The following is a 27070-nucleotide window of genomic DNA, read 5'->3' as shown; positions in this document are numbered from 1 at the left end:
TGATCAATAAAGTTTAGTATTTAATCTTTTAAAGATGTCATATAAATCCCTTCACAGCCCTATTTTATGCAATGTCGTGCAATATGATGTTATGCAAAGTTGATGTAGAACACATTAGGCAGGCAGGCACGCTATTAACATATCAAAAGAGAGTAGGCGTGGTCAATCTTGCTGCGAGCTCCGCTTGTTGAGAACTTTCTTCTAGATCACAGTCAGTAGCTTGAGCTCAGAGAGCATTGAGAAGTATTGGACACGATGAACGTTTGCTGAGGCACTTTTACGCCATTCTTTAAAGGATACAGAAATTTGACAAAGTGTTGTGGAGTTCTGCCTGATGTCTTTCTTGGAAACTACTTGACGTAACTGAATATTATAATGAGGGAATCCATACGGAATAATCCATTTCTCGCAATCATTTGACAAACTCATTCGCTTTGGATTATGACATTATATTTTTCCCTCGAAGACGATTCGGAATTACTTTTAGTTGTTTTCTTTATATCTATTTTACGCAGTTTTTCTAAGAATTAATCTGTATTTTGTTTACTATTAAGTAACACTATTGAGCTGGAATGCAGGGTTAGTTTGTGTCTCGCTGCTTTTGGATCAAATTACCCAAACCTTTTCGCCTATTCAGTGTCATAATTTTTGGAGTGATTTGTATTTATGTTGTAGTCATATTAGCAGTATTATTGCAATGAAAAATCATCAGGTACATGTCATTTTATTTACTCTGACGTGGATTCAAGCATCAGAATTGGTCCTGGATTACACAGGATCAGATGGAGGAAAAGCACAATTAGAATCAAACACTTTTGTCAAAAAGTACACAAATGATGTGCAATCTAGTAGAAGATTTGCACGGTTATCCACCTCTGGAAACACACGTATACTCAGGAAACGTCAAAATGATCAGAATGTGGAGTCCTCACGACCCCCAACCAGGAGGGTCCTGAAAGGGCAAAGACAAGTTCTATACAGGAAACCTAGTGTGACTGAGAGAATTCCTGCTCAAGAACATATCATTCAATCTACTCCATTGGGCACAACTAGCTCCATAAACATCCTGGCTGGGTTTGCAGGTAAGAAACGTGTTCTGGTCATTTCAGCTCCCAACGACTCTGATGGCTATTACAGGTTAATGATGAACTTGCTCAAGCCGGACGTGTACTGTGAGATGGCGGACAGACACATGCAGCAGATTATAATGTTCCATGAAAAGGGGAAGATGGGAGGCAAGGTGAGCCGTGTTAACAATCAGGGATCTCTGGTGGAGGAGCCGTTGGATCCAGCCCTGGTGCCCAGACTGATGGGCTTCCTGAAGCTGGAGGATGGTAAGTTTGGGATGGTGCTCCTAAGAAAGACCCTTCAGGTAGAGGAAAGATACCCATACCCTGTTCAGCTGGAGGCAATTTATGAAGCGATAGACCAGACTCCTATGCGTAGACTGGAGAAGGCCAGGCAAAAGGGCTTTGTGCAAAAGTGCAAGACCACTGGAGTTGAGGGCCAGGTAGTGCAGTCTGTTGGCTCAAATGCAGTTGGTTTGCAGACGCAGGTGAACACGACAAAAAATACAGGGCGACACAGGGTGAGACCAGTCCCTCAGCCCACCCAGATAACTCAGGCACAAATATCAACTACCATCAGTACCACTACAATGACTACAACCAAAAAACTTACAACAACGACTACCTTGAAAACTACAACCACAACACCTCCAACTACAACTACTATAACGACAACAGCACCTACTACCACCTTTTTTCCCTCAACAACAACTACTATTACCACAAATGCACCCTCCACAGTGGTGCAAACGCATCCAAACACAACCATACCCTGGAACACAGCTGTGCCCAATACCTCTGAGCGGGTCTACCGGCCCTCACTACGAAACCGTCTGAGGGACACAGATACTCGTTTCGCTGTTACCTCTAACTTCTACAAACAACATAAAGGAAAACACCTAGACCACACGCAAAAGATTTCAACTGCAATCTCACCAACACAAGCATCCACACAGAAGGGCAAACTGCGTGTGGTAAAACATGGATGGAGTGAAAAGCTTAGTCAGCACACAAGAGAAAGAGACACATGGAGGCCCACTGCTAATAAACCAGAGATAGAACTTATTACCACTCAAAAGGGGAAAACTAAAGCTGACAGTGCCGACCGGAGGAAGAAGGTGGATAGACCTGAAAAGCCTTTAAAGAAGATACCTGGAGGGAAAAAAGGCCCAAAAGTGACAAATGTCAGTGTTCAAATAAAAAACACTGTGCAAAAGCCAAATGTCTTTGAAGAAAGGGCTATTGTGGACCAGGCAGCCAATTCCAAGAAATCGTTTGAAACTTTTTTGAGTTACTTTCAGAGAAGACGACGGCTCATAGTACGTATTGTATCTATGAGACACATGGAAACAGTTACATAGAGATATAGCTCAGGGCTCAACAATATGGATGACCCCTTGTGACAGAGTTTCGGGGCAGTTGTCGAAACTGTCACATGCCCAATGGGTCAGCGCTATATCTTAAAATTTTTATCATTACACATTACTCATCACCAAACTTTTTCTGAAATTTGGTGACATGGAATTCTGTTTATCAAATTTTTAAACTCATCAGATAGACATATTTATATAATGTATAATTCGTATCTATTACTGCAATGTGTGAATACTTTTAATACTTTTTAAAGGTCAGTGAAAATGTGTGAACATTTTTAATAATTTTCAAATAATTATTAAATAATAATTGTTAATATTATACATTTAAAATAAAAAATAGATAAATGTATACATTTAAATGAATAATTTTCCACTTATTTAAGAAACCTTTAGAAAATCCGTACTGTTGAGCCCTCTTTAAAATAAAGGTTCTCTGTGGTATCTATAATTCTATAATTTTTTACTGAAAGGATCTCAAAAATCTGAACCCTCCCTTTTAAAAAATTTATTTTCTCAATATGTTCCTGAAAATTAAGAAGCAGTTTGGTTCATTAAAGCACTGAATCGATGTCTAAAAATGTTGGGTGTTTTATTAATCTTCTGCAGGTAATAACTGCTCCAGATGAGCAGAATCATATGTACAGTGAACAAAGGGATGAGTACCTGGAGCAAGTGTGTGATATGGCACTGCGTAAAATTTCCATCATCAGTATATTTGGGCCCCTCACAAACAGTACCATGAAGATTGAACACTACCAGACAGGTCAGTGCTGCTTACAGTTAGGGGTGCCGCTAAGGGGGGGAAAGTTAGGACGATTCTAAGGGCCACACACTTTTGGGGGCCCCCAGAGATCGATTTTATTAATGGAATGGGTGCGGTAGGGGGCCCAACCTCATATTCTTTCATACGGCCCAAAATTTCTAGCGGCGCTCCTGCTTACAGTCTTTGTGTGTTTGTAACATGTCCTATCAAAATGTCCTCATTCTTTTTTTAACAGAACAGGATAAGCCCTTACGAGGCCTGCCGGACAGTGATCTCATCAACCAGGACCTCATCACTGCATTTCGGAAGCATTTCGGGATGATTTATAATGATTTCAACATGTTGCTGACTGACTTTGACATGAAAGTCAAGGTGCGTCGTAAAAAACTTTTGTTAGTGTATATGAGATGTAGATGTAATCGTTTCTGACTTAATTATATTACACAAAATTATGCATTCCTTGTTTTCACAGCAACGATATGAAGTCCCAATTGTCATGGAAGCAGTGTTTGATTACATTGACACATTGTCAACTCGCATTAAAGAGATAGAACAGCAGAGGAAACTTGCGGTTATGTGCAAGAAAGAAGACAAATCAGGATCTCTAGAGGACTTCCTATCTAGGTTCGAAATAACCAGTGTCAGTGGCTGAATTTATAATTGATATCATGCATTAATGGAATATGCTCATCTGCATGCTTTCTCATGTCATTGTCTTTTAAGATTCCGTTGGAGGCGGAGACTGTTTGTAATATCCACCCCTAATGATGAAGAATGGGCCTATCAGCAACAACTCTACGTCATTAATAGCCAAGCTTGTAATCTAGGTGAGATCATTTGGATAAACCTTAGTGGCATTTTTAGGAACTATCTTCCATTGTGAAATAAACATGTTTTTTTTTAATGTCAACGTACCACTAGCGCTACTTACAGTAGACTACAAAATGCAATTCAAATCCAGAAGTTTGCAAAATGAGAAATGTTCAATTTCACAATCTCTAGTGTATGGTCAAAATAGTGATGTCTTGCGCATTACGTGTTCAGTCTATAGGTGCGTAGTAGTGTTTCTTTACAAAATGATATCGCCAACTACTGTCATGGCAGCATAATTCAGCGTTTGTAGTTGTTTTCGCTGATCTGTGTGAACAAGGATCGTTTTCTCAACGTTGTCGTCTGTACTTGAAAAACTCAAAGGAAATCTTTTCTGTTTTTAGCTCATCATTGTCTTGTAAACGTAGCCTAAGAAGCTGATGAGCCAGCCCGTTCTCATCCCAAGGCGTCATACATGTAACGCTTGTGATATTTCGTCGAAATCTTACGCACATGGCATCCTTTAGCGTCAATATGAGACGCAGAACCCAAGGCGTCATACAGGTGACGCTTGTCTAAATCCGACGCACATGGCATCCTTTAGCGTCAGTATGAGACGCAGATCCCAAGGCGTCATAACCGTACCCTACCCCAGACCTAAACCTACCCATAACAGTGCGTGTCATATTGACGCTAAAGGATGCCATATGCGTAAGATTTCGGCGAAATGTCATATGGCGTCACCTATATGACGCCAAAGGATGAGAATGTGTTGGATGAGCTGAATCAGGTGTTTTAATGAGTGAGATATCTAAAACATTCTAGTACATATGTGCGTCCCCAGGACTGAGAAACACTCTTGTAGGTAATATACACTATTACAGGTGTTCAAAAACGTTTTGGTCTGCCAAACCTCTTGGAGGTAAAATATAGTGTTTCATTGCCATCTAATGGCCTGGCAGCAGAATACAGCATTTTTGTCGTTTTCGTGGATCAGTGTGAATGGGGATCGTTTTGACAATGGTGTCGTCTGTACGTGGAAAATTCAAAGGAAAAACTTATCCGTTTTAAGCATATCGTTGTCGTGTAAACACCCCAAATGACAACAGACAATGAACTGAACAAAGACAGAGATTAAATACACAAGGCAAACTAATCAACTAAATGAATAACAGGTGCACATGTTAATCAAATCAAAAAGAAGCCATGGGCTGTGTCTGAAATCGCCCCCTATACCCTTAAATAGGGCACTATTTGAAGGGACAGCCATTTGTAGTGGTGTCCGAAAACATAGTGGACAATTTTGAGTGCACTCATTCAATCCCACAATGCACCGCAATAACGAGTGTACAACTGATGTACGCTCAACAACTAGAGACTACCCATAATGCACTGTGAGAGTCCATAATGCGCTGAAGGAATTCCCGCGTCTCGCCAGGAGATGACGCCGCAGCTAAATCAATCATCCATCCATTTTCCAAACCCCGTAATATCATACAGGTATAAATTCCTTTTTAATTTATTAAATTGTTTAATTACGGTTTATACATGCTAGTTTCCATAGCAGAGTTCAGGATAAATCTTTTCATTACTACTGGAGCAGTTTGCTACAGTTTTGCTCTGCAAAAGCGGCAGCCCTTCCTGCCAACTCATTGTCCGAATTCACTCACCCGTTTTCATTCAGTCCTTCAAGTGGGACTATATTAGTGGAGTAATGTAGGGAATAGTGAATGAGGGTTTAAGGGGCGATTTCAAACACAGCATTGGTAACAAACTGAAACACAGAAACCTAAAACATGTGACAAACCCACCCAAAACAGAAACTGACATAGATACCCTTAACCACAGGTTAGCAATATTTAAATGTTTTAAATGCTTTACTTTCAAACATTCAAATCCTCAAACTTTATGTCTAGGCTAAATAAAGTGAACCAAGAGCACACAGCATCCTCAAAATGCACATAAAACAGAGCCAAACCGCTTTAAGATACTGATACACCTAATCAAAGCTACTTGAGTGTACAAAGCAGTGCTGCTCTTCACTCTAAAACACGCAACACAACAGACTATATTTATTTAATTAAACAAAACCTTTAATAAGCTTTTAAGAACATTTTATTTTGACTAATTGTGAATCCCCATTTAATTATTTAAATTTTACATCCGATTTCATTAATTATTTGATTTTCATCAACCCACGAACCCCCCGATTTGGGAAAACCCTGTACTATTATATGTAAAAGACCTTAATGGTCATAATAGTTCAGACAACATACACTATAAAAGGATTTCTAGGATTTGTAATAATAATTTTTTATTAGTAGAATTGTTCATGACACAGTTGTGTAAAACCAGCCAGAGAATTTCTGAGAAAAAATCTGAGAATTTACTAGATTAATAAAAAACAGGAAAGTTGAAACTATATGACACCGCACTCAAACTATCAATATTCGTACTTTTTTGTGAACTGTATACAGAAACCTCTAAGAGCTTTGCTATATCAACATCACTACCACTTGTTTATGTAAACTTTTGTTTTCTGAAATTCAATGTTAAGCATTTGTAAACAAATTTAGGGGTCCGGTCCGGTCAACACCTCATGCGATAATGTCAAAAGCTTTGATTTGTTTGGACATTCAAATCAAAAATGCACGTCTTAAGTGCATTCTACACTATCTGGATGTCTTGACCTTCAACCAACCCCATAATTCCAATTTAACAACTAACATAAAAAACTATTTGCACTAGGAAATCAAGTCAGATGCCAGAGGATTCTCCAGAGAGCTGCCCGCTTATAGAAATGCACATATGGTATTGATACTTGTCTTTTAATTGGAACCAGCTCTTATCTGCACAAGAGCCCTCAATGACAAATGGCTCTGAGGAATGGCACTAATAAAAATAGGATGACGAAGTCCATTTACAGCTTTTTTTGTTGGCTATTTCGGAAGTAGGAACATTTTTAGGAATCTTTCTCTGCATTCTTTATAATCCAGGAGGACCTGTGTATGTTTGAGTCATGCGTAGCGATCCAACAGAGACCACTTCCTCTCTGGGGCATGACAGCTTGATTGATGCCCTCATAAACAAAGGCCCGTTTTAGAACAAAAAACAACAGATATTTTTAATGCAAATCACAGGCACGTTTTAGAGAACATCTCTGCAAAAAGTCGGTTGAATCCAGTGTATAGTATGAGTCTCCTTTTGTTGTTTAGTCTTTCTTTTTCCCCAAATTCACAGGGCTGCGTCACATATCTGTACTGAAAATTACTGGAAAAACGCTGGATGACATGAGTGGAGTCCTGGAGCTTTACCCCATAAATGGTGAGTTTAGCGACTCGTTTCGCAGTGAACAAAACTCACTCACTTTTATTCCTGGAATGCAGATGTGCTTTTTTATTATTCGAAAAAAAAGAGGAAACTGGTTTGTATTGCAGGAAGTGTATCAGTGGACCATGAGGACCTGTCTGCCTCGCTGGTGCAGGACATCAGAAACTACTTCCAGGTCAGCCACGAGTATTTCTCCATGCTGCTTGTTGGGAAAGACGGCAATGTGAAATCCTGGTACCCCTCGCCTATGTGGTCCATGTCAATCATTTACGAGCTGGTGGACTCCATGCAGCTTCGCAGGCAGGAGATGGCCATCCAGCAGTCTCTCGGCATGCGTTGCCCAGACGACGACAGTCACCATGATGGTTACCATGAGGGCTATCATCGGGGTTACGGTTATTAAGAACAGTGCGAGATGTCTTTGAGGCTGTGCACTCCCTACAGGGAAAAGTGAATAGATTCAAATGTCAGAAGACTTTGCCTTTGCAGTTTTCTTACTAAACAGTACAATGAACACCTCATTTTATGTACTGTTTTGTGGAAGCTGATATTTAGATTTGCTCGTCATGAATGATTTGGTAACACTTTACAAAAAGGTTCATTAGTTAAAAATACTTCTACAGCATTTATTAATCTAATATCAATTTCAACATTTACCTATACATTATTAAATTCAAAGGTTGTATTTGTTAACATTAGTTAATGCACTGTGAACTACCATGAACAAACAATGAACAGCTGTATTTTTATTAATTAACAAAGATTAATAAATACTGTAACATGTTATGTTCAATGTTAGTTCATGTTACTTAATACATTAACTAATGTCAACTAATGAAACTTATTGTAAAGTTTTACCAATTATTTTAAAGTGCTGTTAATGTTTTTGAATCATGTTTTACACCTTGAATATACTTGTATGCAGTTTTTTTCTTTGGGTATACATTTATGAATTTAGCAGTAATAAAATATTCATTGCTAATAAGGGAAAAGTTATTTGTTTGTGTGTATTTTGTTCCGCAATTATATATTTTGTTGATAAATTGAGTCACAAGTAAATATTTTTTATTCTGGGAACATTTTGTATGGCCTATTTTATCTGGAATTTCTCTACTGCCCTCTACTGGGTATTCAGGGGTAAAAAAAAATTTGCTTGTAACTTTGGTTATGAAGACATTTAGTAAATTAACATTATTTTCATACATTTCCTAATGACATAGATGAATTAAAATGAATAAACTTTTTAAAAAGGCTAAATGTTAAATGTGTTATTAGTATGCAATTATGCACTGTGAAACAACATTAAGATTAATAATTTGTACAAATCTTAAATATTTCAAACCAAAAGAAATGCACAAATCCACAAAATGTGATCAGGTTATTTTTATTTTATTTTAGAAAACCTCTACAGAAGAATACTTGTAAAAGAAAAAAAGAGCAGCACTAGAAGATCATATTTAATCAGTATCCAACATCACAGAGCACACAAAACCTAAAACCAAATTACCTTACAATATAATAAATATACCTTACAAATGTTAATTCCACACACAACCCTGTTTTGGTCTCAAATTTCCACAATACTATACAATAAGACAGAAATATATATTTAAAAAAAAACAAAAGTATATTAGTTATAATTTTGGCACAATCATGACTTCATTTTTTTAGTCCTTCAAGACAATCATGTGTTATTGCTTTTTTTATATTATTATATTTCTAAAAAAAAGCTTTCTACAATATAATTTTTCTGTAAAGCTAGACCCTAGATAAAGATTTATAGATCTTTGCCGGTATTTGCAAAAACGATACAATAGATGGTGCAATGCCGCTTTCGGCTGGTCATGGTAAATTATGTCGCTGTTTAGTTTAGTCAACTGAATATTGTGTACAAATTGTTAATACTTAATTTTTTTATTCTGAGTCTTGATCTAAATAATTAATTTCCTTCTGTTGTGTGTACCATGATATATCAAGGACTATAGTGTTCAATAATGTTCTGGTGTTCAAACACACAGACATGCTCCCCTTTATCTGTAAATTAAGAAATGTTCAAAAAATAATAATGTATTAAATAAAACATAGATGGGATGTTCAACAAAACATGTGTCGTTTTTGTATGGAAAAACTTAATTATAGTCTAGCAGCACACAATGATAAACTGTTGCAATATTATACAAGTTAGTTCCAGTCCTCAAATTTAATTGGTCAAGTGACTGTGTTTGATGGAGTCCTTGAATCATTCTATCTTTTCAATGGTTCTATCCAGAACAAAACACAAACACTTTGTGTTGCACACAGATGTGCAACGGTTGATTCTGCTGTGGTTTCGTTTGGAACTATTTTCTTAGAAAAGACAAAAAAATAACTAAAATGTTACATTTCTCTTTCTTTACAAAAGCTATTTCACACTCACAATCTTGCTGTTCTGAATCTACAAGGCTTTGGGTGCTTCTCACCATTTTAAGTGTGCATCCTCCCTTTTTTCCCCCTCATGTCCCAGCTCAACCCCACTTAGGATTCAAGGGAAGGAAACCAGAAAAGAGGACGAAGAATCGAAGGAAATATTAGTTCAAATTGGAATATTCTTGATCACTCGAGGTTCATCAGCGGTGCTTAAGGGATCTGCACTTATGTTGTTGAATGTTATGTTGGTTATTTCAGAAATTCATTAATAAATAATAATAATAAAGTAAGATGCCTTGTTGAAATATGTGAGATGTATGGTTTGTTTAAACTGCAAAGGTAAAACATAAATTGAAATGATCGTGACAGATGTGAAGGAGAATTTATATGTGCGTTAGGTTTTTTCGACAAGAAACACTTCAGCATAGGATATAACTGTGCACCCTTGCTCACACCTCGTGTGCAATTAGAGAAGTGAGATGACGTTCAAGATGGCAAACTTTGATCGGTTTCCGTGTCAATGGCTGGAGGAGTGAGGAGATGAGGAAGCATCAACCAAATTATATGACAAAGACACATTTTATACAGTCAATGAAGAAAATTGTCCAAATAGTGTTTTTTGATGGTAGGCAAAAACTGGGTATAATTGCTCAAAATCTCGTTTGAGCCAAACATTTTATGAATTTGCAGTGAACGTGCATTAATTCTGCACATGTGTAAGAAAGATGAGATGGCAGATTCAAACTAGTGCTTACATCCATAATGTGATTGTACGGGCTAACAGTCTGACTAGTATTGGCCCAATTCTTGTCACTAAAACCAGGTTTCCACCCGCAGGAACTAGGGACTTTGTAGGTACTCAGTGTGTTTCGACCGCAGGAACCATGGTTTAAATGAAGTTCTGGGTAAAAATTTTCCCCTTAAAAAGTCCCTGCTTGCGATGTAGGACTTTTTCAAAGTGCAGGAACTTTCAGAGATGGGTCTTGGGCACTAAACATGCTTATTGGTTGAGTTCATGCCGCATTTGGATTGATTGACTCCACGCAGCATTTCATTTCAACCACCATTTTTTAAGAAATCTGTTGCGGTGCCCGCAGTCCTAAGTCACCGCAATAATTTCCCTAAACTTCACGGTACTTTAGACCGCGGTGGAAATGCAGATAGCAACAGATCTGGGGAAAAAAGTTCATGGGACACATTATTCTGGGTAAATTCGGTGGAAAGGCCTACTGGACTAGAAATTCAAATATCTTGAATGAATGTATAAATGTATTTAAATTATTTTTAAATTAAGGACCTGGCTTTTTATGAACCGACCACAGTTTCTGATCCCTATTCGGACAGGATTAGTTTTTACAAGGATACGTAGATGGAGTAATATAATTTTACCACAGGACGTCTGTAATATTATTGGCCAATTCGCTTGGGATAAGAAATCTCGGTAAAACTAGCCGAAGCGGGAGGGGTAACTCGATTTACACACCGCCGTCACCTCCCTGTCATCATGTGCGTATTACGTTGCTTCATGATAGGCTTGTTCGACCTCATACAGCGCTGCGCAAACCGATCAGCAGTTGACTTAAAGGTACAATATGTAGAGCTGCACGATTATGACAAAAATCATAATTGCCGATTATTCCCTTGAAATTGTAATTGCGATTATTAATTACGATTATCACAATTTACATTGAATATATATAGGCATATTATAATACACGTTTACACAAAAATTGTTAACACACACAAGTACTGTCCCCCTTTACTTAACATTCACATAAATTGTATGACTCATAGTAAAGACTAGAAAAACATTAGGACTATGGTAAAGCAATTAAATAGCAGTCCCAAAATAGTTTTTGTTAATAAAATGTTGATACGAGCCACCACAGTCATTTAATAATATAAAAAAATAACAAAGTGAAAAAGTGGCATTTTTGGGTTATGGAAACGACAGTTACCATGGTAAATACACAATACTAACATGAACTGTTAATGAAACAGCTCCTGGTGAATAGAATGAAAATCATACCTGCATGTAAATCCTTCTCAGCTAACACGTGATTTATTGGTATTTTACTTTTATTTCGTGACTTACTAATTTACATTGTAACGACGTTGCATGCTCGTAGTTTCTTTTGCACTTATACAGTGAAGCGATACACAGCGCGCGCCGCCGCATTTGCGCGTGCAATTGAAGATGTGCGCTACGAGCACAGGATAACGGCTGACAGGACAGTAAAGTCCGTTTTTCTGAGGTGAAAGACTTTTTATTTCAGCGTACACCTACGTCACTGCCTGGTATGTCATATTGTGCTGGGTTTTCTGAAGTAGTCGTAATTCGCATCTCATAACATAAATGCTCTAAACACACACGCAGAGTGGATTTTCTTTTGTAATCGCGGCCTTGAACGATTACGTAATCGTGGCATCCGTAATCGTAATCGCAATTAGAAATTCGATTAATTGAGCAGCCCTAACAATGTTATTTTTTTCGCCGCTAGGGGTTGCTAACCTCTTACAATAACAAAGGAGCAGGTTTATGATGCAGTGATAAGCTGAATGATGGGACTTGCTGTCCAGCTGATGGATCTAATAATGTTTATGGAGGAGTGAAAACATTCATGTTTAACATTACAGTGGTATGAAGCAGGTCGCGATTGCTAATAAGAGACGGATATCACACGCGAGTCCCGCGGGTAAATGAATAAAGACATTTAATTCTACCGAACTAACGTTACCCGCAAGCGCTGGATTACTAACTCGCACAGATCAGTTTATTAGACGAATTAAACTTGTGAGGTAACACAGCGCTGTTTCACTTGGTCTAACATTACACTATCACCCTAAATAGCATTAAAATGTGTGTTGAAAGTTATAATGTTATTCTACGTGTTAGTTCGTTTGCTATATGAAACTAGCAGTAAGCTGATCATATATACTGATCATATTCTAATATTTCATCATGTTGAGCTATATAACATTGATTTGTTTTATGTACATTTGCTCACCTGTCTAATAAAGTATGTGCAAGAGCGGTGTTGCCGTCAAGTCGTGACTCATAAAGCTCTGTCAAGTCCAAGTTAGTCGTGGAGCTCTCGGCATCTCAAAAACGCCACGCCGATATTGATCCTCATTTTAGTTCTCTTTTTAGTCCTAAAGTCTGCTAGCCACGGTCTATAATGTTTGAACGAAACAAGAACAGCGTTGCGCTAAACGTTATGCACTACGCAGTTGTCTACATCTGTCGCCATGGTTATGTCATAGCTATGGCAGTACGAGTGGAAACCGAGGATAGCGTGGATATTGCGTCATTTACAGGCGACTATAATTTAATTTTTAAATTATTTAAAAACAGAATTTCTCTGAAATAAATCTTTGGTGACTTTTGGGATATTCTAAGTACAAAACTGCAGGAAATATATCACACTGTGCAAGTGATTTTTGGATATTTTATTACAAAATTCGTACATATTGTACCTTTAAAGGTTGTATCAGTGATTTCTGGCCCAAAAATAAATGTATAATCTTTCCTAACGATCCGCTAGCTGCTCGCCCCATAAGCATGCCGTCCAAAAACCGCGTCTCTGTAGGCAGCCTAGGCTCTGAGATCTGCACACAAAAACAAATGGGTACAACCACCACTCAAAACCAAAATAAACAGTGTTCCAACCAATCACTGACAGGGGCGGGTGTTGCTCCGATTTCGCGTCCAGCCGTGCACGAGCGCAAAACCTCACAACACCCGCCCCTGTCAGTGATTGGTTGAAACACTTTATTTTGGTTTTGAGTGGTGGTTGTACCCATTTGTTTTTGTGTGCAGATCTCAGAGCCTAGGCTGCCTACAGAGACGCGGTTTTTGGACGGCATGCTTATGGGGCGGGCAGCTAGCGGATCGTTAGGAAAGATTAGACATTTATTTTTGGGCCTGAAATCACTGATACAACCTTTAAAGCAGGGCATGCCATTTAGAAATTGTGTCTGACTTGAAACAGCGCCGACGCCACTTGACTGTGACATATGGCATCAAAATACCGAGAGAGTGATTCTAAGGGTGCTTTAACATCTGTAGTTCGGTTCATTTGGTCTGGACCAAGGGCAAAAAATGATACTTTATAGAATTTTTTAGGCGTTTTGGTTCCTTTTCACACCACACTGATTGCTATGGTCTAAATCAGTTGATGAAACAAACCAAAATGCAGTCACGTGACAACATCCACATCACTCGTTGGCCAGATGTGTCTTGAACGTATTTCCATAGCTGCACTTCGATTGGTCAGAATTAATGTGCAGGAAAATTCCAACAGACCTGCCGTAAGTAAACAAAGAGGAGGAAAATCCGGCAGACAACACGCCGCTTTTTACTGTCTATGCTTTTTACTATGGAGAGCTGTTTGCTAAACAAAGCGAAGATTTTGCTGTTTGTTTTAGAGCGAGCTTTTGTAGATTGACCTGTAGGGGGCAATTTAATCTAATGCCGTTCGACTTTGGCTTAAAAGTAGCAAAGAAGAACCTATTTGGTGCAGATCTAATCCACCTGGGCTGTTATCAAGTGTACTGATGGCTATTGATGTTCCCTGAGTAAATTAACTATCTTGAAAGGATCTGTCTCTAGCAAGTTATTACTCTGTTCTTGTGAGTTTTTGAAAGTTGAGACCTAATATGGTCATCAGACCAAATTTCTATGAGGCTTCGCACCTCCTCGCAACTCCAAGTTTGTACGCGAGCTGCCATGCTAAAAGTGCAAACTGTCAACAAACATTAATCCTCATCCCATAATGCACAGCACAGCTGACTACGGCAGCTGGTTTAGTCCAAAAATGCGCAGTTCTTTGGCAGTTGGGTCTGTAGGAGGTCGGACCACGTTCTCACCACAAACGAACCATTCCAGAGTAGCGAGAGGGAGATTTGTACGGTCCGCTTTTGGTGTGCACCCGAGTGCGATTGCTGCATTCACACCTGCCCAAACGAACTGCACCAAGGGAGACAACGAGTTCTAGTGTGATTCAACCGAACTAAATGAGGCAGGTGTGAAAGCAACCTAAGGCAGCCGGCTGATTCATTCTGCACAGCTTCTCAAGAGCGGCTGCACGAGCTCTGATGACGACACAGCTGTTCCACAACAGTGGTCGACCAATATGGGTTTTTTGATGGCCGATGCCGATATCTTAAGAGAGCAGGGTGGCCGATGGCCGATATAAAGCTGATATTTGTATAATATATATATACAATATATATATATATATATATATATATATATATATACACACACACACTTTATATTTATATAAATCAATAGATAAATTTAATAAATATTTAAAAATCTTTAAAATAAACATGCTTAGGCCCTATACTTTAGATGGCAACTTCTTGAATCTGCAATCCTATTACAGAATTTTTCAAAAATAAAGTAATTGTTTTGAAATATATGAATATGTGAATAAAAAGGAAGTAAACACTGTAACAGGGCACTCAGTAATCTGGTAATTAATCAGTAATCACTGATAATCATATTTTTTCAAATAAAGATTATTTTTTTTACTTTGACTTTTGACAAGGTAACGCTAATTTTACATACAGCACACAGTGGAAACGACATAAATATGACACAGTGGGCCACTGGATATAGCACAGCATATTTTAAAATGAAGGATTTAAAGTTTTTCAATCGCGTTTCCTGTGAAGCATTTACTCACTTCGCATTTACTCACTTCGCACGGACCGTCACTCGCAGGAACACGTTTATGCAGGCTACAAATGCACACTTCACAAGATATAACAGCTGGATTCGATTAAATCTGCAAGGTTTCTGAAATTAAATGTGTATTAGATATTCAGAGATTTGTTTAAATTATGCAGATGCGCATTTGCTGAATGTTGACGGTAAATGAGAAAGTATTTTAGCCTGATTGTTTGCCTTTTCGGTTACAAATAATATAAAAGCAAACGTATTACTTTTTCGCATACCATTTACTTTCTTTGACCAGTTCTGTAGCCACCGGTTCTGTCTAACAAAATATTAGATCTGACTAACAGAGGTCGTAAACTAATGACGACGGAGAATGTGAGTGAGCGCTGTGACCGCTTAAAGGGGCATTCGGCAGCTCTAGCTATTTCTTTGCTGATTTTCACTTTTGTTGTTGCATGTTTTGTCAACGAGCTCCGCCTACAGCTGTGAGGCGTATATTTCACCACAATGTCGTAAAAAAACCAACTTGCGGCACCTCCTCCCCCTTTCTACTGCTGCTCACGTGCATTTGTTATTATCGGAGCCGGCCAACTTTATCGTGTGGAGCTATGTCTACCGAGGTGGGTAATACATCATACACATTGTGAGGGCGGCGTGTGCGTTTATTTCAAATTGCCGTAAAGCAGTTTGTGTTTCTCGCTCGTTCTCGCTTCTCACAAGACTTATTTCCAACTTACCGGGACGTTAGTCCCCATGTTGCAAGGTTGGTTTTCCGCCTAGGAACATTGGGGGGAGCGGGGAAAGTCACCATTCTCACCAGAACAGGTTATTAAATCATCCAAATGATTTCTAAACGGTTTTATTAAGTTGAAATAGTTGCCGAATGCCCCTTTAATAAAGCGGCATCGAACTGCAATTACACTGAATCTTTCTTCTTCAGACCGTTGACTTGTCACCGCTGGAACAAGCCAAACATAGAAGTTGCTCGCCGTAGAAAAGCACTTCTTCAGTCGACAGAAACACAAGCTGCTATTGTGAAGTTGCCACTCCGCTGCTGTGCGTGTTCCGGTGAAAAGACGAACAAGAAGCTGAGCTCGTGACTTGAGGCGCTGTCAAAAGCTGTCATTTATTTGCGGTTTTATATATTGCTCATCCAAAGCATCACTGAAATTAGCAATTAGCAGATCTTTTTTTTAAATCCTTGCAAAACGTTTAATTGTAAGTGAATTAATTTAAAGAAAGAAATTTTTTTCATTAAACCATTGTTTTAAAAAAGCAATTTTAGCTTTCTAAACCCCACCCCACCGAACCGTACCGAACCGAGACGTCAAAACCGTGGGAAGAAACGAACCGTCAGTTTTGTGTATCGTTACACCCCTAATACACAAACACACACATTTACAGTTATTTGCGGTAGAACATTTTATTAATTAAATTATGTTGGTAATAGGCACTTGCCTAAAGCTAAAAGAAGTTGCTTTCGATCTTCTTTTTGAGCTGAATGGTATGCAGAAAACACTTGAGATTTACCACAGACTTGTCCCACCGATTAGAACGCAACTGAATGATTTATCAAGCGCTGCCAAACTTGGAAAAACCAGGGAAAACTACTTTTAAACAGGAAATTACGCCATACGCCAATTTTTTGAGAATTTGGGTAATTTTGTTGTAATAGATTACACACAGCACAGACAAGTAAACCTCAAGTGTTCTCCGCATACCATTCAGATCAAAAAGAAGGTAGGACAGGGAGGCGGTGCACAAATCGAGTTACCCCTCCCACTTCTGCTAGTTTTACTGACAGTTCTTATTCCATGTGAATTGGCCATTATTATAACATACGTCCTGTAGTAAAATTACATAACTCCATCTACCAGTGTTAATCCCGTCCAAATAGGGCTAATTGTCCGTAATTATTACTGAGATGGCACATTCAAATGGGACTAAAATCACTGAGAAGCTCTGTTAATAATTACTTTAACCCAACTCTCCATAGGGTTTTAGTTTCAAGTAACAGCCATAAAATAAGGCATCATAATGGTTTCCTTTAAATAAGTGCATTTTGTTCTACACAATCTGTGACCCACAACGGGCCACTTACTTATAATTGTGAACTCAGTAATAAGAATCATAATCATCAGTGCTTATAATCTATAAAGCTGTATCAATCAAGTGTGACTGATTTGGAAATGCTTTTTTTTTTTTGCATGTATTTATATATATATATATATATAGGATTTTTTTCTGTTCAGTCGGACAGAGGATTATTCCATAACCTTGCGTTTCATGCCTCTGGAACGGACTCTGTTGTGGGCAATTCATTCTGTCCTCCAGATCTCCTTCTTTTGAACAGTGTATACAGCCCAGCAATGAAGAATATCACCGCTACTGCAGCAAAGTAACTCGCATAGATCAAAAACTGTGGACAGCAGAAAATTGCACAGGATATTAGCAGCTTTCATTAGTGATGCAAAAGCATTATTACTCACTCAGCTGGATTCATGTTGTACTTTACCTGTAGAACAATGTCCAGGCCAAGTCCGGCAGAATCTACTACAATCACTGTAAGAACCGTCTGCAGTAAAAGTGCAATGAAAGTGTTTACTCCAAAAACCAAAGCATATCGTTTCATGCTTAAGTTAGTAGCAATCTGATACCTGCAATATAAAAAAGACAAATGAATTTGAAGTCCAAGTGCACATGGACAACTCTACTGAAACAGCCAAACGAATTTCATATAAATGAGCAGAAAGACTAGGTAACATCGCTAATCCAAAACTCACTTCAGATTTACACATGATTATTTGGAGTACTGCAGCAACAAGATTGTGCACAAATTGAACAAATGCTGACGAATATCGAAAAAGTATTAAAATGGCTAAAAATTTGTCCGAAAAAATATTAATGGAAATGGAACCAATGAATGCGTTTGGGCTCTCTGTGATTTAGGAATGCAATAACAGTGTTTTTTCATTTATCCCATCTTCCAGAGAGTAAATATGCACTTGCTTTGTAATTAATTCTTTCAATCATGCAATCAAATGAATCAAGAGTTTGGGAATTTTTGTTCTAGTTCATTTTGCTGTTGTTACGCCCAGAGCCATAAGGGTTTGTTGTTGTGCCCAAGCTGTGCTCTGTCTTTTCTCTTTGGCTGTTTAACTCCACTCAAACTTCCCCAAGCACTTCCCCTCAGAGGAATCCTGAGTTAAAAATGAACACTTTGAAGGCCCAGAAAGGTAGGAAATACATCGTTAAAATAGTCCATGTGACTAGAGTGGTTCAAGCTTAATTTTATCAAGCGACGAGAATACTTTTTGTGCGCCATAAAAAAAATCTCGACTTTATTCAGTCATTTCTTACAAGAGCACCACGACGCATGTGCATAATGACACAGGAGCTGGCGTTCTGACCAATGAGTTTCGAAGATGAACGGAGGTCTTACGGGTTAGGAACGACATGAGGGTGGGTAATTAATGACAGAATTTTCATTCTTGGGGGAACTATCCCTTTAATCACTCAAACCCCTTTATCTAAACCTCTCTCTACTTAACTGTTGGATTTGTAGTGTTGCCATGTTTGTAGTAAAAAAAAAAAAAAAACTTTTTATTTATGTTTGTAGACAGTTCTAATCGAATCCTTGTCCAACACGCAATGGGTTGTTGGCAATATTAGCCGTTACAGTGTGCATGGATCTGCACTTCGGATTCTAACCGGAAAAAGTAGACAATCCGGGTATCTTTGGAATACTCATTTCTACTTTTTTCTTTCATCCTCGTTTCTTTCGCTGTCGTAAGTTCTTAGAACGTTGTGGTCCAAACAAAATGTACCTTCAAAAAATTAAAAGTTATCCAGCTTAAAGGTGATTTCTAAAGAAAATTGATACATATTGACAGCTTTACTTACGTTGCTATGGTGATAAGCAGCATGTAGGTAGCTCTGAAGATAATATAGGCAGCGTAGCAAACCCAGATATTCCTGATGGTGTCCATGAGGCACACACACACTGCAATTACCACAGAGAAAATGCAGAGAGCAAGTTCTCCCCACACTGTCCAAGATACTTTCACAAAGCTTACAACAAATGCAGCAAAAGCACCTGGTGGGAAAAACATAAGTCATCAAAAGTGCCCATTTATGCTCATTTCCAAGTTCATAATTTTATTTTTGGGGTCTACTAAAATACATTTACATGATTTAAAGGTGGGTTAGGCAATTTCGGAGTGGCTGGCAATAGCGAGCTAGCTTTGAAAGCATAAGATCCCAAAACCAACTTCCTCCAAAACACATGAACGCGCAGTTCGCGCACAGACAGAAATTGAGGCTGGCCTGATTGGCTCATTCTATGCCGTTTCTGCTGCACAGTGAAAGAAGTGAAGTCACCTCATCGCTGGACCACAGAGATGTCTCTATTATATTAGACAACATAGGTACTCATAGTACTCTTGTGTTTCGACCGCAGGAACTAGGGTCTAAATCGGGGGTAGGCAAGTTCAGTCCTAAAGAGCCGCTGTCCTGCAGAGTTTTGCTCCAACACTGAAAAAAATCCTCACCTGCCTATAGCCTTAGTAATCCTGAAGACATTGATTAGCTTGTTCAGGTGTGTTTGATTAGGTTTGGAACTAAATTCTGCAGGACAGCGGCTCTCTAGGACTGAACTTGCCTACCCCTGGTCTAAATGTTCAGGGTAAAAATCTCCCCCTCAGAAAGTCCTTGCTCACTAGGTAGCACTTTTTCAAAGTTCAGGAACTTTCAGGGTGGGACTTGAACGCTGAACATACTGATTGGTTGAGGTCATGCCGCATTTTAATTTTAATTTCAAATTGTCGCCTTGCATTCATGTACATTAAGGTGCATGAGCAGTTTACCATGTTTCATAGCTCACTGCGATCATGGCAATAATATCAAACAGGTTTGAAAATATTGCAGCGTCTGTGACTGCGAGAGACAGGCTCAGATCATGTCACTGACAAGCTCGTCTTTGAGGAGCATCAGTGACCGCAACGAGCACCGATTTGGCCGCGATCCAGGGGTTGTCGTCGCAAACCTTCTAAATCTGTTTGCAACAGCAAAATTCAGCCAAAAGTCGTCATATGAATGTAGCTTGAAATGGATTTACAAAAATCCGATTTCATGTGATTTTTTTTCCGTTCACACTTGCTAAATATGATTGGATTCCAATTGGATATGCACAAAAATATTGTGGACTGATAGTCTAAACAAGGCTATAGTGAAATCACATGTTTATGTAGCTAGGACTACAAACAAGGCGTTTCAGAGGAGCTAAACTCTACAGGGCTATGGCCCTCCAGGAACGGACTTTGATACCCATGCACTAAAATAAAAGTAAAAATAAAAAGGATAATAGGTGCTCTATTATTGGGAATCAATTTATACAATTGTGTCTCTATTGTTATTTGATTGTTGCCAGCCTTTTCATAATTATCAACACAAATTCAACAGAGAACGCATAAAGTAATTTGAGAATGAGTATATAATGAAGTTGATAACCATACCAAGCAAAGTAGAAATGGTCTCCACATATCCATTGTAGATCTCAAAATCATTGGAAGGCAAGATTTTCTCCCAAAGTGCTTGAGCGTAATTAATCACCTGGAAGTAACCACATGTGGACAAAGCCCACCACACTGACCAGGCAAGTAGGGTAGAGGAGGAGTAACACTGCAGGAAGTCTGCCCAGAGCATTTTTAACACTTCCAGTAATCTACTACTGCTAGTGTTGTGCCTGAGAGTCTGAAAATCAAACAAATAGTCAAATCAAGTCATAGACAGTTATCTGATAAACATGCATATGACCGTGAACATCAGTATCTGCAAATATTAGAAATTTAAAAAATAACATTCAGTCATAATTTAAAGGCTTTGGTTAAACTTTGAAACACAATATTTTGTTTTTATGAAACCTGGTTCTGTCCTCATCCATTACGCACGCACTTTTGAGATTCTATATTTACCATATGTGACATGTTCCATGTATAATGTTTCAATCACTGCTTTGATGTCAATTAAATCTGTTCATCATATAAAGCGATCATAGGTCTTTATAAGATTTGGATTAAACCGCTGGATTCATATATATATATTTTACGATGCCTTTATGACCTTTTTGGATCTTCTAAGTTTGGGTTATCTAGACTATAAATGGAGGGACAAAAACCTCTCAGGATTCAATAAAAATATCTTAATATGTATTTTTTAAAGATTCACCAAAATCATTCGGGTTTGGAACAACATCTGAGTGAGTAAATGACAGAATTTGCATTTTTGGGTGAACTATTCCTTTAATAGTAGCAGGTAATAGTAGGGATAATTTTGTTCAAAGATCAGATATATGGTGCATAATAAATATAATATTATTATAACATATAGGGTATAATAATTACATCATACTAGATATCAGTCATAACATAAGAATAATTATCTGAATTCAATTCAATTCACAATTATTTGTATAGCGCTTTTCACAATACACATCGTTTCAAAGCAGCTTTACAGAAAATGCATATTTTGAGTCCACATTACAATTAAGAGTGATCTGTTATCAAATTATATATTTCAGAAATGTACATACAAAATCACAGTTAGCCAAAAAACATTTTTTTAAACAATGTTATAATTTAAGACAGAAACAATGAGCTCATTGAAGTAATGCATATTTGTTTATTAATTTAAATAATTGTTTTAAATAAATGTTTTTGACTAACACAGTATAATCAAACATTTTGGAAGAGCATACAAATAAACTTCTTAAATTATATTATCTTTACATAAAAACTAGTCTACTCACGGTTCTTTTATCTGCACTAAGCTGCATTTTGCACTCTGGATCCTCTGGCTTCTCGATCAGCTGACCACGGTTCATGGGTTCCAGTACTGATTCATCCTGAGAGCTGCGCTCTCTCTCATGAAAGAACAGGCTCTTACTGGGCATGGGTAGGAACCAAGGGGCAACAAAAGCTATGCAGGAGGACACCAATGTGATGACGCTCAAGTAAAAAAGAGGTACCTGGGCTACAGACACCAGAATCTGTCCCATGAGTGAGCCAATTGCCGAGCCCAACAGTGTGACGCTGCGACAAAAACCAGTCACCCTCTGATAATGAGACGGCTCCACAACACTGTAGATGTAGGAGTAGTACGCAACTTCAGTGGCAGTGGCCAAACCGAAAAAAAACTCCAATAACTGCATGGCCCGCACATCCCGGGCCTTCATGAGCATAGCATATGTCACTATGAAGCTGGCCGCCTGGAGAATAAGCACAGGCTTGTAGCGAAGGTAATCCGTGGCAAGGAAAACAGGAAAAAGCAGGACAAGGTAGGAATATGTCCATAATGGATATATCTCATTCACAACCTGAGATAAAAGTTAAAGTAGTTAGAAGAGTCAATAATACAGTAGTCAACATTTGAAGCTGATAAAAAAAAAGTTCAAAGTTGCCCTAAGACAAGAACGGCTATTGTTCAAATATCATGAAAGGTTTTTATCCACTTCAAATGGTGTACTGTACAGTCTTTATGGTGAAAAAAAGATTATTTTAAAATCTAGCTTAAAACACATGTGCCACATTTTAAATTTACCAACAAAAAATGTGGTGTAACCATCAAATAAAAAGTAACATAGTTTCTTTACACCTTCAATACATGTGAGTGTGTACATTTTAATGAGGTAAATTGAAATATTTAACTACAACATAAAAGTAACATTTTTTTAATTTTTTTTTTTTTTTTTTACAAATTGTTAATTAATATAATTCATCTCGGGGACATTTTACAACCTGAACTAATTCTCTCAACACTCTCTGAAGCCTAAAAATCTTGTGATGCAGCTTTATTTAATGCAGGATTTTTCTTTTGAAAAGAGATTAAGCTTCTAGGATTAGACAAATAGCTGGCAGATTTCCCATCTAGCTGGTGGGAAAGTTGACTTCCAACACCGAAGTATATTCTTCACATTAATATTTTTTTCTTTCTAGTTCTTTCAAATCGTGCTCAGAGAAGGAAAAGAGCAGAATAGTTAGCCGTGTCAAATTAACGCACGTGTTCACATTAATTCATATTTTACTATAATTTATTGTATTTCACTCTTATAAAATCCAATGGCTATTCCAACGGTTTCGATACTGAAATGAGTTGTCGTAGATCTGCCTGTCTGCATGTGGTGAACCCGCATGTTTTCATCAACCTACAGCACATTAACTTACCTCTGTCTCAGTCAGGTTTTTGTCAGGTCCCATCAAAAACGGTGTTAGAAAAGGCTCCAGTGGTCTGAGGCTGGAGAAAAATCCATAAATGCACAGTAAAACGGTGGGGTAAAGCCATGGTTCAGACATAATCGCTTGCGCCTATTGACCTTAACGACAGCGAACGATACAGGAGCATTTTGCAATAACTCTCGCTCACCGGGTTTGACCGGGCGACTTCTTCTTCTTCTTCTAGGATTCCGGTAGTAGACACTGCTAAGGGCATTACTGCCCTCCACAGGTCAAAGTGTGCACTAAATTCTTACATACAATACTGTGTCATCCAAGAACTGAAGAACTGCCTTGGAGATAAGTTTATGCTTGTCACTGTGTCCACTCCAAACAAAGAAAAAACAGAAAAAGCCTCAACACCAAGTCCTGCCAGTTTAACAAAGAATATGTTTCTTTCTGCCCCATACTTTCTACATTCCAGGAAAACATGTCCTACTGTCTCAAGACTCCCACATTCACAGAAGCCAATGATAGCACTTTGCGTTGCGAGAGTATGCAACACACTAGAACTCAGGAGAGGGCACTCGTGGTTGAGAGATGGTGGACTCTGGACTCTGGGAGACTGGACGCCGTACATGGCTGATACTCTGGGTTGGGGCGGCGGTGATGATCAGCCTGCCTCTTACCACGATTGACAGCCCTTAGAAAATGATAACTATGCAAAATGACAGTCAGGATTCAGACCGCATCATAGCACAGAAACTGCGCTAGTTAAAATTACAAATGATTTACTTTTAGCTTCTGACCAAGGCTGTATCTTAGCGCCGCATTCGACACTATAGATCATAAAATATTCTTGGATCGACTACAAAACTACACTGGTGTTGAGGGACAGGCATTAAGCTGGTTTAGATCGTACTTATCAGACTGTTACATTTTGTGTGTTTAAATGGGGAAAAATCGAAGATAACGTCAGTAGACTATGGAGTGCTGCAAGGATCGGTGTTAGGCCCTCTGCTATTCTCAATATATGCTGCCACTTGGTAATATTATAAGAAAACATGGAATTAATTTCCACTGTTATGCTGATGACACTGAATTATATATTTCATCACAACCAGATGAAAACACTAACTTATCTAAATTGACAGAGTGTCTTAAAGATATAAAACGCTGGATGAAGTGTAATTTCCAGCTATTCAATTCAGATAAAACGGAGGTATTACTTGACAGGAGCTAAACCATTTAGGGCTTTATAGGTCAGAAGTAATACTTTGTAAATAATACGGAACTTAATAGGTAACCAGTGTAGAGATGATAAAATTGGTGTTATATGATCATATTTACTTGACCTAGTAAGAACTCTATCAGCTGCATTTTGCACTAGAAGCTAGAGCACTAGAGCACAGCTTGTTTATTGAGGATGCAGGACAGCTAGCTAATAAGCATTACAGTAATCTAGTCTCAAGGTCATGAATGCATGAACAAACTTTTCTGCATCAGAAACAGATAGCATGTTACGTAGCTTAGCAATGTTTCTAAGGTGGAAAAAGGCTGTTCTTGTAACATATGAAATATGATTTTCGAAAGAAAAGCTGTGGTCTAGTATAACACCCATCTTCTAATTTAAAGTTGTATTGTACGAGGTTTTGTGGGTAGTTTTTTGGACCAATAAGCAGGGACGTGCACAGGGGGGTTGCTCAGGTTGCCCGGGCAACTGCCCATATGCCCTTCTCGACTCAAGTTGCCCTTCCGAGAAAAAAAAAAAAAATCGTACAATGGCTGCAGAATTTCACATAGGCCTAGATACATTTTTTTTTTTTTTTTTAAATCGCAAAGCCTCATTCACTTCCATTCGTGCACCGAAAGTGAAAGTCAGTAAGGGAAGGGCAAACTGTTTACGTGGCTGCAGCGCTGCACGCGACCGGTGCGTAAGACCCCACAAATTACTTAAGGCCCCGCCTCCATCTCGTGTCATAGCGTGTCAATTAATGTGTACAACATCCATGACAAAATGAAGCGAAACTATCCTTCTGGTCACGAAAAGAGGAAGAAGAAAAAAACCCATGAGAGTGAATTGCGGGAACAACAATCAGGTAAACTTGTGTTCTCTCCTCTCTAAGTTTGATGTCAGCAAAGTTTGATGTTTTTCGGTCTTGCTAACCTAGCTGGGCAGGCAGTGCATCCCTTGCATCACTTTGTGCCTGACAAAAGTGAGAGTAAAATAAAAAAAAATATTACGTTTGTTTTTGATAAACGACAAAGTGCAACGGTGTTTGTTTACTGCAGCTCGGAAAACATAACCGCGTCGCGTGTGTTATCGTGCGTTCATATGCGCGTGCACGAAATGAAACTCGCATTTTTCAAGCAGAAATATGTGGAGACCAGACATACTGTACAATAAATGCACGTGAATGATGGCACTCCCAATCAAAGTCACATTTATAAAACAAGAAACTGATTATCTAGTCTCAGTGTAGTTAAAAACTCTAAACAACTGCACTAATTATGCAAGATAGAAAGCAATGTATTGACAATTTGACATTGATTGACTATTGATTTATAGGCTATATTGAATTTAAAATGTTGATTAGCTGGACATACTGGTCAATATGGATGCACATCCCTCGGTAAATAATAACCATAAATCAAGAATTGCTTCAACATGCATAATAATAAATAAATAAAAATCATACTGATGCCGAAAATACCCAGGCTGTAGAGAGAACCAAAGTTAATCCCAAAAGCCAAAGCTCAGGGTTATAATTTATTATTTTCTTCTTATTTATGTTTACGTTAATATTCACTTGTTATGTTAACATTCTATAGAAAATACTCTATTCAATAAATATTGTTTGTTTGAACCTCATTCTGTTCTATATTGTTGTACTTATTCTTTGACTGTTTTGTTTAAAGGAGGGAGGATTGTATTGGGAGCACTGAAGTGTCAGGTGTGATTGTGTGGCAATGGCAAATGGTTTACATAGCTCACGGCGTCACAGGTCAGGTAGAGAGCCCCTTTTGCTTAGGGCCCCAGGGGGAGTTCAGGATCGGCCCTGGGTTTAGCAGTCGATTCTGTTCCCTACCGGAATTCCTGTTCCCTTTACGCAATCATACCTCAAATCATGCGTAGTTGCCCGTAGCTTACCATCAGAACTGAATACGAGCAAGAAGCACAACTGAATGTACAGGAAGCCCTTTTTTCAGGTCAGAGCAACTGCCCCTCATAATTCCTGTGCACGTCCCTGCTCCTGTGTATTTAATGGACCTTCTATCGCCCTACAATCCATCGCGTTCTTTAAGATCACTAAATTCAAGGCTTCTGGTTATTCCTAGGATATCTCTGGAATAGCCTTCCTGATATTTTTCGAGGCTCAGACTCGCTGTCCCAGTTTAAAACTAGATTAAAGACGCATCTCTTT

At 38.4% G+C, this 27070-nt stretch overlaps 2 protein-coding genes across 3 annotated transcripts; one reads left to right on the top strand and one right to left on the bottom strand.

Annotated features, from left to right (window-relative positions):
* The first annotated feature begins 219 nt into the window (after positions 1-219).
* Positions 220-8952, top strand: ccdc80l1 (coiled-coil domain containing 80 like 1). Its single transcript, XM_077199208.1, has 7 exons — positions 220-2386; positions 3050-3206; positions 3442-3578; positions 3679-3830; positions 3930-4033; positions 7257-7340; positions 7454-8952. The coding sequence occupies exons 1-7, from the start codon at positions 698-700 to the stop codon at positions 7747-7749; spliced, it is 2619 nt and encodes an 872-aa protein (XP_077055323.1). The 5' UTR covers positions 220-697; the 3' UTR covers positions 7750-8952.
* slc19a2 (solute carrier family 19 member 2) lies at positions 6311-23880 on the bottom strand. Of its 2 annotated transcripts, none has more exons than XM_077199240.1 (7): positions 23658-23843; positions 22244-22810; positions 20952-21189; positions 19342-19534; positions 17954-18095; positions 17715-17857; positions 6311-7784 (listed from the first exon to the last, which is right to left on the bottom strand). In XM_077199240.1, the coding sequence occupies exons 1-6, from the start codon at positions 23784-23786 to the stop codon at positions 17723-17725; spliced, it is 1404 nt and encodes a 467-aa protein (XP_077055355.1). In that variant the 5' UTR covers positions 23787-23843; the 3' UTR covers positions 6311-7784; positions 17715-17722. The 2 variants fall into 2 exon arrangements, with proteins under 2 accessions (XP_077055355.1, XP_077055356.1); XM_077199241.1 differs by lacking the exon at positions 6311-7784 and adding an exon at positions 8715-10924 and having other exon boundaries at positions 23658-23880.
* Between the last annotated feature and the right edge of the window lie 3190 nt (positions 23881-27070).

This window comes from Siphateles boraxobius, unplaced genomic scaffold (assembly GCF_051911475.1).
Source record: "Siphateles boraxobius isolate OS27281-9 unplaced genomic scaffold, OSU_SipBor_1 41, whole genome shotgun sequence".
NCBI lineage: Eukaryota > Metazoa > Chordata > Actinopteri > Cypriniformes > Leuciscidae > Siphateles > Siphateles boraxobius.
This window is presented reverse-complemented; position numbering and strand designations above follow the sequence as displayed.